General features: G+C 38.8%; 1 protein-coding gene across 2 annotated transcripts in view; it reads right to left on the reverse strand.

The window, feature by feature from the left end:
• The window catches only part of slc18a2 (solute carrier family 18 member 2), a 23218-nt gene extending 11422 nt beyond the window's left edge, over nt 1–11796 (reverse strand). The window contains exons 1-8 of one of the 2 annotated variants that reach the window (XM_029520603.1): nt 11769–11796; nt 11456–11676; nt 8794–9130; nt 2420–2478; nt 2219–2302; nt 1335–1427; nt 260–349; nt 105–148 (exon numbers count right to left, since the gene is read on the reverse strand). In XM_029520603.1, coding sequence (XP_029376463.1) covers nt 105–148; nt 260–349; nt 1335–1427; nt 2219–2302; nt 2420–2478; nt 8794–9130; nt 11456–11588 — 840 coding nt within the window. In that variant the 5' untranslated portion in view covers nt 11589–11676; nt 11769–11796. Of the gene's footprint in view, nt 1–104; nt 149–259; nt 350–1334; nt 1428–2218; nt 2303–2419; nt 2479–8793; nt 9131–11455; nt 11677–11768 lie in introns of those variants that run through there. The other variant, XM_029520602.1, reaches the window with a different exon arrangement.
• Nucleotides 11797–14457: the final 2661 nt, after the last annotated feature.

Here is a 14457-nt window from a genome sequence, read left to right on the forward strand (position 1 = left end):
TCCGATATTTACACTCTAATAAAGAAACTGCTAGATAGTGTTGCTGAGGAAAGGTCATATTAATGAAGGGGCTAAAACTTCAGGAAATTAATCATCAGACTCACCTCTGGTTCGACCTTTGTAGGCTGAAGGACAAAGAGCTGCAGAGCTGAGGACACACAGACAATCAGCTCACTGGGACTTATTTCATGCTGAAGGCAGAGTTTTTGCCACACCTTTTATACTAGCTCATGGTTTGGGTGTAAAAATGTTACAATACCTCCATCAAACATAGCCAGGAATGCCAGAATAAGGAAAGGAGCAGTTTTCCCAACAAACTCGTACATCACACTGCCGAATGGGGGTCCAACTGTGGGAGGAGAAAAAGTATAGCCTTTAGAATCACTGCAGTGATTATACCCTCAACTCCACAGCTCAGGGTGCAATCGTTCTGCCATGGTTATGGAAATTCCTCATTTGTGTTCTACAAATGTAATAAACTTCTAAACTTCAGTAACCCAAATCTTTGAGCTTTGTTTACCACTACTGGTGGTAGAAGTGTGAATTTGAAGCTTCAAATTTTGATGCTAATGATGTATTTCTGTCAGTAGGAAGGAACTACATTTAATTTGCACAGAGAACAGGGCAGGGTTGAGCAGGATGGGGAAGGAGAGGGGACGGGGGGGCGGGTCAAAGCAGTTTTTTCTGCTGTGACTAGATATGGATATGTTAGGAATCTTGCTGTATGAAGCTTGAGATAACACTTAACTTTTAAATTATACTCTGACATAATTTGCCACAAGAATATGCTCAACAGCAATGTTTGCTCATCAAAGTTCAGATCTGGTGTGTCACCTGTAGAATTTTCAGGTTGGACAAAGTCTCCATCCACCATGATGAATTGTATATGAAGTGACACTTCCATTTTCTTATTTGGCTGTCATCATCTTGGATTTTTTAAAAGAAAAAAAAAAGAAGAAGAAGAAGAAAACATATTTCCAGGAGTAGCTGTGGCCGAGTAAGGGCTGGATTTGAGCTGCTCCATACTCTCTGATTGTGTGGTGCAGTCTATCCATCACTGCTGCTGCTGCACCCTAAAGTATACCTTTTTTGTGTTTTTATATCATCATTAAAAAATGAATGTCATATTGTACTGAAGACTTGAAACAAGAGACTGGGACTTTACATTCGTTAGCAAAACATCTACTCAGTAAATAAATGGAGAGAGAGACATATTCCTATAGACTTCAATCCAATCTGACCCCTGTTTTCTACCAGTGTACTCGTCCCTGATGGTCATTAGATAGACTGTAGCCTTAAGGCTTTTCAGTGCTGGTTTAAATTTCAATACGTACCCAGCACTCCCAGAGCCAGACCTCCCAAGGCAATCCCAATAGCATGACCTCTCTCCTCATCGTTTGTGTACACACTTGCAAGCATTCCCATCCCTAAAAACGCAAATGTAAAGCGTATGCAACATGAGTTAAGGTTATATATTCATATTTTTAACATTAACAAATGATGGGCAGCAAAATTATTATTTTAAATTAACAATAGATAAAATAACGCTATCTGCTCAGGTAGCAAGCATCATGACTTTCACATGTGAAATGTAATCATTGAATCTGTGCTGAATCATACACCACACAATTTCCAGTTAAATTAAGTAGCAGGTACAGCAAACAATACACATTGGTTGAATAAAGTCTGTAGGCAGATGTAGTAGTCATATTAAAATTTATTTAATTAGCTAATTAAGACATAAACAGCATCAATGTGCAAACTCAGACCACCTTTACAACTGCTATTAAATGCTTTCAGGTAAGGAGGTTGTAGTCACATGTCAGATCACTTGTAGGTTAAGGTTGTTAACTTTTTGTGAAGATGTACACTTCACTCAGTCGCACAACTGCTTCTCAGGAATACAGAGGAACAACAGAGGGCAAAATAGCTCACTGAGTCACAGTGGTCAAGATACACAAAGGCACGTTCAAACTCACTAAATTATAATACACATGCATACACTCATAGGGGCAGACCATCATTCTGACCGTATCTTACTATGCACACTTCAGACAACCCACAATGTGGCAGTAATATTAACGAACAGAAGCAAATACTCACTGAATGTCTGTTGGGAAATTTTGTTTATGCATTCCGATACGGTACCGGTATGTTGGTAAATTGTCTGTGTGTAAGCATCACATATAAATAGACATGTAAAGTTTGGGGATCTTACCAGCCACGGAGGAGCAAGAGGAGCCCACACCTTGGAGCGATCTGGCCAGAAACAGCAGAGTGTAGCTCGATGAAAAGGCGAACACTTTGATTGATTGTGAAGTGCAGAAATAGCAGAAAAAATTGTATAAATGTAGGCTAAGACACATCATGAAAGATGTCAACACTCTAAATTTCTCATGATGAAGATAGTGGAACTTACTGATGGTTGACAGGAACATTATACAAAAACCCACAAATATGGGAAGTTGGTATCCAATCCTGATGGGACAAAGAGAAACAATGACTGATAAATTTGTTTATTACATTGTAATTACCGTTGATTACAATGAAATGTTTGCATAAATTGATTTGTTATTTCTTTGTGACTGGTAAAATAGCAGAATGTGATGAATGTGATTAAAAAATAATGCGTTTATTGCTGCCTTTAATTGATTGCAATTAATGCATTACAGCATTAAATAGACTTATATAAATTAATAAATATATATATATATATATATTTATATATAAATGGAATAGGATTTTACAGCTGTGCATATGCCTTTTTGATGCTGCAACATCTGAAGCAGTTAGTCTGTGAGGGCCGATGCTTTAAATATGCACGAGCAATTACAACATGAAATCCTCACTCATGTCACAAAGTTTTTAGAAATTCTGCCCGACATTGTTGCCAGTTATGATTGTTAATGACCCAGGAGGAACAAGACACCATGTGATGACAAGACAAAATGCATATTTTCTGCATGTTTCATTTCCCTTGTGTCGTCCTCTGTCAGGAGAGAAGGTGAATAAGAAACAGTAATGGGAATGTGTTTTTTGCCTCAATTACAACACATCTAAGTGCCCTTCTGAGACACTCAAAACTGACTTTGAGGCTATTATCAGCATTATCGCCTTCCCTAAACATTTATCCAACATCCTGTTGGCAGAATATTTAAATTGACTGTGGTCTGATAGCTTTTAATCTTTGGTTCAATTTTTTAGTTGAATCAAAATTAAATGTGTCGTCTCACCCCCCACCAAAAGAAGCAAAGCAGACCACAGTGAATCATGAAGGAGGTGTCAGACATATAAATTCAAATTGTACGTAAATGGTCTCTAAATGTAATGGGTTGTTCATCGGCAAAGCATGTATCGGTCCAAAAAAAAAACAATTCCATCCAAAGTGGTTCAGTTCTTTTTGTGTAGCCCTCCTATAATACAAATGTCAAATGACCTAGTAAGAATGTAGTCAACCACATGTCTCAAGCACAGCTTCACTGCTCTGAACTCCACTGGAGAATGAACACCATTCCTCATAAAGACATGATGACAAAGGTGGAGAGTACCTCTCACACATTGCTTCAAGATCTCCCCTTGTTCACCTGAACTGAAAATCCAGTCACTGTCTGTACATATCACAGAAAATACAGATCAGAACCACTCTATCTGTATATCTATATATCCACTACTGTAGTCTACCCAACATTGAAGACAAAGTGTCATTCTTATCCTGGACATGCTGTTGTTTTTCCTCTCTATCTTATTTCTTAGCGTGCATCTGTCAGAGTTGTGGGGGCTGCTACTGTGTTATTCTTTTTTATAATAATAGTAATTGTTAAAGCTAAATTAATTAATAAGTTAAAGTGTATGCAATTTTATTCCATTTGCAAATGGTTAATAAACCCTGCATTCATCTACCTGACTGCTGCGCTAATCCAAAGGAGCAGAATACGCAGACATTACAGCATAATTACACAGATTTTAAATGGCAACTGCCAATGATCATTTTGACATGATGTAGTGCAGGATCTCATAATCGATCACCAATCACTGAAAATCAGCAATACATCTCTAGAAGCAACTAAAAACTGTGTACCAATGAGTTAGAAGGAGGAATGCCTGCAGAAGAAGTTGATGACACAAGCAATGTGACAGACACACCCAACAATAAATAAATAGCTAAGGAGTTGTCACATTTTAATCACGATCACCAGTTTGTTGATCAGTGCTTAGCTTCAGATCCTCTAAGTTGCAGTTTTGCAATTAAAAATACTCCATTACAAGCAAATGTGAATACACCCTTTTAACACTATAACAAGCTGCCTCGTCCTTTTCGGGTTTTTTCCCCCAGTAAATATGTAAGTAAATAACCTTTGTTCAAAGAATCCTTTGTTGGGAGAAATGTACCTTTCAAAAGCTGGAAGTATTGGTCATTATTATATGTTATAAATGCTTCAAAGAGTGTTAACTTAAAGAAGAGTATAGAAGTTGACTTGAAAATATACTGATGCCAAGACTGTTCTACCATTATTTCTCTGGAGCTACAACAAATGCTGGCAATGTCATGTCTGTATTCAATGCTTTGGAAAAAAACAAACAAAAGAAAGACAGTGTTAACTACTTTTGCCTTCATTCGTTTTTGTTATAGTATAATGTCATGGTGTTATAGTTCATTATTTGTGATTTTATGAAGAGTGAAAATACAAATGTTGAGGAGATGTTGAGGGATGAGGATTCACAGGAGGACACAGGAGTAGTGTCACCATCTCAGCCACACTAGGTAATACAGTATACTCTGGATATCTATTCCTATCTTGATTACAACAACGTTTTTCAAAATCTTATTGGCTTTGTCTCGAATAGCTTTATTACTGCTTAGTTCATGTCTTTTCATATTATTATACTGTCAAACATTTTTTTTCTAAAAACACAAGGATATCTTTTAGATAAACCCAATCTTATGATCTATCTTTTTATTTGTAAAATTCATCTGAAAGTGAGTGAGGACACGGAGAAAAGACAGAAGGCAAGCCTGGAGAGGAAACAGTGCACTTTCTGCGCACCTTGGAATGTGTGGAAAGTGTGGAAAGGCTGGACTCTGTCTTCAGTTGGGCAGAAACTGCTACAAGGAGTATCACTGCAGCTAAAAAAATGTTGAGACATGGACAAATGTATCAATGTGTCATGGTAATTGAAAGGCTCTAGGCAAACAAAACAGTTTGAGTTTGATGTGAAATAGGTTGAATTGCATTTCTGTCATCTCAAAAGTTTGCTGTATGACTATTTACAGTTGTTTATAAGGAGAAACCTGATGAAAACCCTAATCATTTTCTTTAAGCTTTTTTTATTAAAAATGTTTGTACAATGTACGAGTAATTGACCAAACTGTGCGAATGGGGCAAAATTTTGTCAGAGAACAGTATTGCACTTTCAATTTGGAATATGTTTTCTTTCGATGTTGTTTTGATGTTTCAATTACACTCATCCATATTTCAACTATTCATGCAATTACACAAGAAATTAAAACAGACAATCAGGAAATCTCCTCTATTTAAGTCTGTGAATTAGACCTGTTACAGCTGATGAGACAACAATGCAATAAACACGTCTACAATGCGCATCATTTGATTTCTCGCCCTACAGGCAGCCTGTTATTGCTGTCTTCTATTTTTTTGTGATATTGCCATAGATAAAAGATTGCATGCCACTCTGACTATTTAACCAAAAGGCAAGCACATGACGAAATCTCACAACAATTCATTAACACAATCATAACTACAAGCTGAGTCCCCTTTTACTACTCCAGTGAGGTCTGAATCTCTATAAGAGAAATGCACCTGGCTTTTGTTGTCAAACTCTGGTAAGACACTTTACCGTCTTGAAATTTTTGACATGTTCTGTACCTGTGAGGGCTTGTAAACACAATTTATAGTAGCAAGTACTTTCAAATAGCTGATATTTAAAAAATGTGGAAACATTTTTGTATGAGTGGGAATGTCTACTCTGACCATCCAAGGGCTCCAGATTGTTGTTTGATTGTTTTGATACAGACGTTTAACAATTTGATGATGATGATCAGATGATTTCCTCTATTCTGTGAACAGCTTGTGATCCTCCTACATGAAGACATAGGTTTTGTTCCATTCCATTTGTTCAGCAAAGCTCAAGGTACCTTTAACCACACCGAACAATGGCAATTAAACAAATATATCTCAAGCCAAGCCACAGTACACACCCTCATGTCCTGCTTTCCGTTAAACTACTGTGAAAAAAAATAAAATAAAAAAAGCCAAACTACTTTTACAGCATAAATTCAGCATATGCACATACTATGCACGTTGCAAATTTCTGAGCAGTAAAACTGAAGCCAAAAACATTTTCAGGGTGAGTGATTTTTATGTTCATTCATTTTCTGCTACTTCTCCATTTCCAGGTCGTGGAGGGTGCTGGAGCCAATGCTAGCTCACAGTTGGCAAGGGTGGGGTACACCCTGGACATGTTGTCAGTCTACAACAAGGGCAACACATAGAGGCAGACAGAGACGAACAACCACTCACACTCAGACCTGCAGACAATTTAGAGTCACCGATCAACCCAAACATACATATCTTTGGACTGGGAGGTAACCACAGCATCTGGCGAAATGCCAAGAAAACACAGAGAGAACATGCAAACACAGAAAGGCCCCAGACCTGGGAATTGAACCCAGGACTTTCTTGCTGTGAGGCAACAGCACTAACCACCATGTCGTTGTGATGCCCTGATTTTTACATTGCAAATTACAGTTGGAGCAGATATTTTCTTACTATATAGTACTAGTTAAGGATATTTGACTTACAGGTGAAATTTCTGAAAAATAAAAAAACTTCAGTTCAGTGATATTAAATCATGCAAGTAGGGCATTTGAATAGAAGCATGTGGTGTGAATTTCTTCATCTCAGACTATTTATGAAAACAAAAGCTGACAACAGTGGTGGGTATAACAAAACAAAAAATGGCACTGTCTCAATAACTTTTCATGTGTCCTTGAGAATCAATTACAGCTTCACAACGACATCTCATGCTTTTAATAGGTCGACTTATTGTCTGCTAAGGCATGGCATCCCACTCTTCTGAAGGGCTGCCCCTCAGGTCATGTACAGAAGGGGTGCAGCATTATGATCCCCTACATGGCGACTCAGCTGATTGCATAAGTTTTGGGATTCAGATCTGCAAAAGCACAGGCCACTACATTTGAGGTACCCCAGCCTCCAGCAGCCGTTCCCTGATGATGTAACCTCACTGAGCTGGGGCATTGTCATCCATGAGGATGAAATCAGGCCTGGGTTGCTCATGGAAAGGTGCAATGACTAGATTAAAGGTGTTATTCAGACAGTATTGGTTTTTGTCTGGTGAAAACATAGGCTGATACATAGTGTCTTCTTTGACATCTCCAACAGCATTGGCAGCCATAATTTTTGCTCAGTGTGAATCAACTTTCATCAGAGAACAGAACTGGGGCCCACTGAGTGGGCCACTCAGTGGAAATGTTCGCTGGCCCATGCAAGATGATGACGCCTGTGCCTGGTGGTGTGGTCAGGTACCTTTGCAGGTCATCTACCATGCAGACCATGCTGATGTAATCAGTTTTGAACGGTCTGACATAACTCTTGGATGTCTCTCACTTCCCTTGAATGTGCCTGGAGTTGGTATGGTATTCATTATTCGGTTCCATTGGGCAATTTTCAAAATGAAGTGGTCATCAGCATGGGATGTGGAACAGAGAATGCCCACTTCTATGCCCTCTCTCTGTGTCTCTATTGCAACTTGCTGACTAAGCTCTGTGGCAATTTCCCTCTGAGAACATCCTGTCTGAAGTCTGGCAATAGCCAGGCAATGTTGACAGATAGATGTTGTCTTGGTTTCGTAATGTGAAAATGCACACAGCGTGATGAAGAGGACCTTTTAAAAACCAATTGTCATTGAACTAGACACTTGTTGAGATTTTTGAGGTTAAGCACCTTGATAGAGAACAGCATGTTATGCAACTGAAACACTGAATTGTTGGAAATGTGGTTTCAAAAATTGAGAGATGGACAAATTAAGTTAACCTGTAATAGTTATGGTGCATTTCAGGTGCATTCTGAAATTTAATCCAAAAGCTGAATATCCCTAACTTTTTGTGAGTAGTACATTACTCTGACTCGGCTTACTCTTCCAAGATGAAAAATGAATTTCCTGTTTGGAGCTACACGGGGAGTAATAATAATTGTGATGAGCATTAACCTAGTGATGAGCATCGTGATGTCACCCATGGGTCTGTGAGCTGCTGTTTTAAAGTTTATAGTTTGTAACTGGGCTGTCACCGTCTTGGAGGGGTGGAGCTGAGGAGGAGTGAGGGTTCTCTTTGCGCTGCTCTGCATTTTATCCTGATTGGGTGGTAAAGTCTGTCAGTTACAAAGTAGCCACACCTTAATCCATCCCCCTGTCTCTTGGATTATTTTCCTCTAAATTAGTCTATTAGTCTCCAAACTAGTGACTGAGACCGTGAGCTCATTAGAAAAACATTTACAGAGCTAATAAATCAAATGAGAAGTATGGACATTGTCCCATAGACTGCAGTACAATGTCACTATTTACATCCAGTAGAATTGCTACCTGATGGCTGCTACCATGCTGATTTAGGACGCTTAAGCAATGTCTTCACTTTTCAGACCCAGACTCTCCTGTAACTTTATAGACAGGCCAGGCCCGGATCAGTCTGTTCTCCTAGTTGTAAATGCAGTTTAACTAATTCCTCTATAGACATACCAAAAGATGACAGAAACTCACCTGTTTGTAAGTGGCCCTATGAAGGGGTTGGTAATGAGCTGCACAGTTGCCTTGGATGCAAACAGCATTCCAACTTTGATGTTCTCATTGAGCAACTTGCTGGTGGACTGGGGGCAATAAGATGCATTCTGGAGTAACTCTGCAGCAGCAGGGGTAGTGGAGACCAGATCAGTAAACCTGGCTGTGTCATTGGAGCCTGACACCCTCAATGTGTTGTCATATAAGGACACGATGCTGTGGAAGGCCCTTGGAGAATCCTGCTGGGACAGAGTGTTGTTCTTCAACGCCATGTCGGCTGCCTCGTCCAGATTGTACAGATAGCTGGGAATGATGGGGACTATTGGACATAAAGAGGTAAGAGTAGACTGCTGGAATGAGACATGACATGACTAATGCTCACAGTTGTGATGTGGGAAAAAAAAAAACAGTTTCTTCAAGGGTGATTAACTACTAAAATAAAGCCCCTTTTGCACAGCCTGCTCAAGCTGGTGAAGCAACCCCAAAACTCTATGCTGATAATACCATAGACATAAATTAAAATCAAAGCCAAGATTATTTACATTTCAATGAATTATAAACATTGTCAACAAAGACAGCATTGTCTGTGAGGGCTGAACTGATATGAGATGGAAGGATTTCCTGTTTATCCTGCTTCTTATTCTCTTTGTGAAAAGTGATGCATCACTGATGTACAATGAATTGCCGCTTGCTGCTGTTAACTAAAAAAGTTTTGGATTAATTTTTAGACAAAATTTCTGGACTGTCAATAACTCAACTGTGAGGTAATGATGGAACGTAAAAAAAATTCAGCTTGTATTTAAAATGCGTCCACTTGAGGTAATGGTGTAGCCATTAACATGCCACCTGGTGCACAAAGTCAAAACAATATATGAGCTGATCTATAGGATCTTTAGCCCTGACTGTTCAGGACAGTGTATTTCGCCCAATTTACGGCTTTATTCAGGAGTTTGAAACAGAGGTAACATGAAATCAGGAGAGAAAGAAGCTCTGAATCAAATTCAACAAAGCTCCCTGGCCTGATGTGAATCAGGGAGTTCTTGGTCAGAACTCACAGGACACTGGGAACAGCAAAACAATTACATTCTAATATAGCCAAGTGGCTATATTATATACAAGCACATGGCATAATGCAGTTCCATGATGCAAAGTATTATGAAGATACATTATACCTAGAGTTTTAAATATGATCTGAAAGCATGCGTGGCACTCTTGTCCATTCAATGTTGAAATGTCATCATAGAGTTAGATTTGATATTCAATATATGATTTTTCAGTAGTTGTAATTATGACATACATACAAGACATACATTAAATCGACCAATCTCATTTCTGTCAGCATGGTTTCATTTATTTTCATTTCTGCATCAAGGTCTGCTTCAGACCATCAGGGACTGGAAACTGTCCAGAGTTTTTTGTTCTCTGTGAACACCAGGGACTTTGTGATTAACTGTCATTAATTGAAATAACACTAAGTGCTTCAACCTGGCTATGAAACTCCTCTTACAATATAAAACTTAATTCATTGATAATTATACACAAAATACTATTTTAAGGAAATAATTATTGGCTTTACATAGTACAGTATTTCAGTGTAATAGGGAAATTTCCTTTAAATGGACAAAATAAGCGACAAACCAGCCTTGAAAAACCATCAAACTGTGCCACTAGCCACTCGTCCACAAATCCTACAACATAAATGGCCATATACTTCACTTGTATGGATGAAACCAACTGGAGCAGGCCAGCCAGCGTAGAAGATCTCCATCATCATTGCAACAAGAGCTTTGCAATGACATATAATGGAAATCACAATTCAACATCATGCAATAGCCAGATCACAGATGCTCCGGAAAATTTTAGCAGTTTTTTTAAAGGTAACATTTTTTGCACCTTTAGCATTGTGATAATCCAGAGAAGCCCGGGCCCACAGAAAATGAATCAATTTGATTCTCTTTTTATATATATATTGTGAAACTATAATGAGCTGAGACAATGACAGCACATAAGGTTGTGGAATGGTCACTGAAACCTAACAATTAAGTTTAGAAAAAGAAAAGAATAGTACCCTAAGGTCAGAGGATATTCTCAGCATTGCAATAATAAGGCTATTATAACAGTGATGTCCTCTTCCTAACTCCCTCTGGTCAGTTACTTTGTTTAAGAATAAAACATTACCAAGCTGCTTCACAGACGATCTAGCATGCATGTCTTTTTTATGAAGCGATATCTGACAACCTCTTAACGGTCATTTGTGTCAATATACGGCTATTGAAAGGATTTGCTGCTGGTATGGTTTTATGGTTGTGCTGATTTCATGCTAATCAGACATTTTTACAAAATAGTACAGTAACAGCCAGTTCTCAATCATTTTTATGAAAGCTCAGTTCAATAGATAGAAATGTCAAAACTCCTTTTTCGGCTCTTAGGGAGTTTTTTCAAGTCTAAAGTAGAGTCTGCCCCGCATCTCTGCAGGTTTGGACTTGGAGTGGGGACAGTGGAGCTTTTGTTCAAGCTTCATGGAGCTGGAGGAGCAGCTGCGCCCAAACCGACTACTGGACGTCTGCAGACGGACTTGGTGAACTGAATTTCACCTGTTGCGCAGAAACAAGAGACAAAAGTCTTAAAGGAGGAGGGAACCTACCGACTACAGTCAGCAGCATGTTGTCCAGGAGCAGAGCAACGAACACGATGAAAAGAATCAGTTTCCTCGACTGTCGCTCTTCCCGGAGCCATTGGATGAAATGAAGCTGTCGGAGCGCGTCTAATCCCCCCATGATGTTAGTCCCGAGCACGGCAACACAATCGACGTCCTCCTGCTGAGGAAGAGGTGGCACCAATAGCTCGCTAACTTAAAAGATCTACCTGTTCACAGGAGATAGCTGGTGAGCTGAATTGGAAGTGTCTAGCCAACTGCACAGACTGTGTGCAACAGCAGCTGCGGTGCGGACTCTTACCTTGGATGCGCAGGGGCCAACAGCAGCGGTGGGAGCAGAGAGGGGAGGAGGAGGTGCTGTCTTTCTACTGCCAGGACCCACTCCTGACGTCATTCAGCCTGGGTCCCTGTCAGACCTGCCTTCAAACAGTCAAACTAGAACCAGTTGATTAGAGAGAAGAATCAGACCTGATAGAAGCTGGGCCTCATTGCTGGTGAGCTGTATTGGAGCCCTAACTTTACTGTAGATGAACCTAAATTTAATTCAAGATTTACCCTTTCATCTGGCATGAACAGGAGCACTGTATACTCTTCTCAGTGTATGTGGAACAAGAATTCAATAACCAGTAAATTGCCAAAATCAGTTCTGGAGTCGAACAGGTATTGTGTAGCAGCAGCGTTGTAGAATGTTAACTAGGTAGTAGTAGTAATGCTTTATTAAAGACAGCTCGGAGGTCCATAGAAAACAGAAACAAATTAAATAATAATAAAAAACGCATCATACATGACTTTCATCTAACTAATTAATATGTAATTAATATATAGAATTGTAAAATATATAAAGTGTATGATGTTTGATGTTTGATATTTGATATATGATATATGGGTCCTTTCTGTGTGAGGGGTTTGCATGTTCTCCCTCCCACCATCCAACATGCATGTCTCGGTGATCTGGCCACTCTAAATTGACCGTAGGTGTGAATGCGGGCGTGAGTGCTTGTTGTCTTTGTGTGTTGGCCCTGTGATGGACTGGTGACCTGTCCAGGGTGTACCCCAATATGAGCTGGGATTGGCTCTAGCTGCTCCAGCAGCCCCGTGCCCCGGAAACGGAAAAAGTGTTAGAAGAGGGATGGATGGATGTTTGATATAAGTTAAAAATAATCACTTACACTTACCTTCAAAGTCAGACAGACAGAGTGTGCAATGTGCCCACCTAGACACATTACAGCCTCTGCTCTGCATTAAAGCCCTTGAAGGAATGGAACTAAATTACATTTTCAGGCAACTTTAAATGTTTGCATGTGACTCCACTGGATTGAGAAAAAATAATGAGAATGTGTTAACTTTAGATTTGTAAATATGCTTCACAAGTTATATTTTCAGTATTAATTAGTCAGTTTAACTGCTCTTTAAATTCTGATGTATGCCCATTAACAGGGCTATTCAACTTTTATTCAGGGGCCACAGCTGTTCTCATTATCTGTCATATTTATATTCCCTTATCTGTTTTTTTTTTCTTTTAATTTGTAAGAGAAGAAAACCAAATAGAAAAAGAAACAAAATCTAACAAACAAACCAAAAAATCAAAAGAAATTGACAGAATGAAAATTGCCTTATTTAGTATGTAGTGCATTACCATTTTTGAGAGGGAAAATTCAAACGCATTAATTTCAACAAGTCATGAAATAAAATGATCAGGTTTGATCACTTATTCCGTTATCCAGCTCTTGGAAACAGTAAAGCTTAAGGTGGCAAACTCAGAGCATTCGAGGTAATGCTTAGTTATTAATAACATGTTTTCTATCGTCCTGGTATATGAGTTTACGTTTATGAGGCACATATGGGGACATACTTTTGAGATGATTTGTGGCCCCGTCAGTCTGCAGCAACTATTAGACAGGATATTTTAATGCCAACAATCTCCTGTTGTGGAAACTGAAACCAAAAATGGTGAGAGTCATGATGATGAGTCAGTTGGTCTTCACAGAGGAGGGAGAGTTTGTTCCAGTTCATAAGAACCATAGATACATACATAAATATACATAGACACACGGACATACACACACAAGACATATATATATATGTGTGTGTGTGTGTGTGTGTGTGTGTGTGTGTGTGTTAAGGCTGTCAAACTATTTTAAATCAGATTACAGTGGCTGCAGATTTAGATTAATTATTATTGTGTTTCATTTTGTGGGGGCAAAAAACTAATAAAAGAAGGCAAGCCATAAATACTTTGAACTAAACGAAGGAGCATATGTTGTGTCAGATTGCAATATATAATATACAAATAAAATATATGAAAAGAAAAAAACAAACAAACCAACAAAAATACATATTAATGTGGCCCTCTTATTCATCTTTTAGCTAGCTGCTGAGACAGACTCACTTTTGTGCTTGTTTATCGGAGAGGAGAGCTGACTGCTTCTTGTGTACAATAATACCTGGAGTGGCGTGACATTTGCAAGCCAGCAGTGTCAGTGTTTCATGTGCTCCTGAATGAGCTGACCACCAGCTGACCACTGAACCAACACAGTTTAAAACAGTGTATATGCTGAATGTTGAAATATTTGAAAAGACAAGGTTGTATGGACATTGTGTTTTTGTCATACAAAACAGACAGTGATGATGTATAGGCAGAAGTATTGACTATGTATGACAAGAGGGTTTATGTTGCATTTGTTTAATAAATCCTCTTTCCTTTTTCTGCTGAGTGGGACAAGTTAATAGACGTGAAGTTTCCCTGTGTCATTTATTTCTACTGTTTTCAGGAAATCTAAATTTGTCTATGGGCACACACATGGGACCTGTAACAAACACACACATTTTTACATCTCATATATATAGGAGGAAAAGAATGCAGTAATCACAGCTTCGTGATTTGAAGTATACATATTTTATATCATCTATGCTTGACTTCATAGCGAGACTTTCTTAAATATCTCTTGAAAGCCTCTGACAGCAGTAATGAAATGCCTCTCTCTCATGTC

The sequence above is a fragment of the Echeneis naucrates genome, chromosome 15 (assembly GCF_900963305.1).
Source record: "Echeneis naucrates chromosome 15, fEcheNa1.1, whole genome shotgun sequence".
NCBI classification, from domain to species: Eukaryota; Metazoa; Chordata; class Actinopteri; order Carangiformes; family Echeneidae; genus Echeneis; species Echeneis naucrates.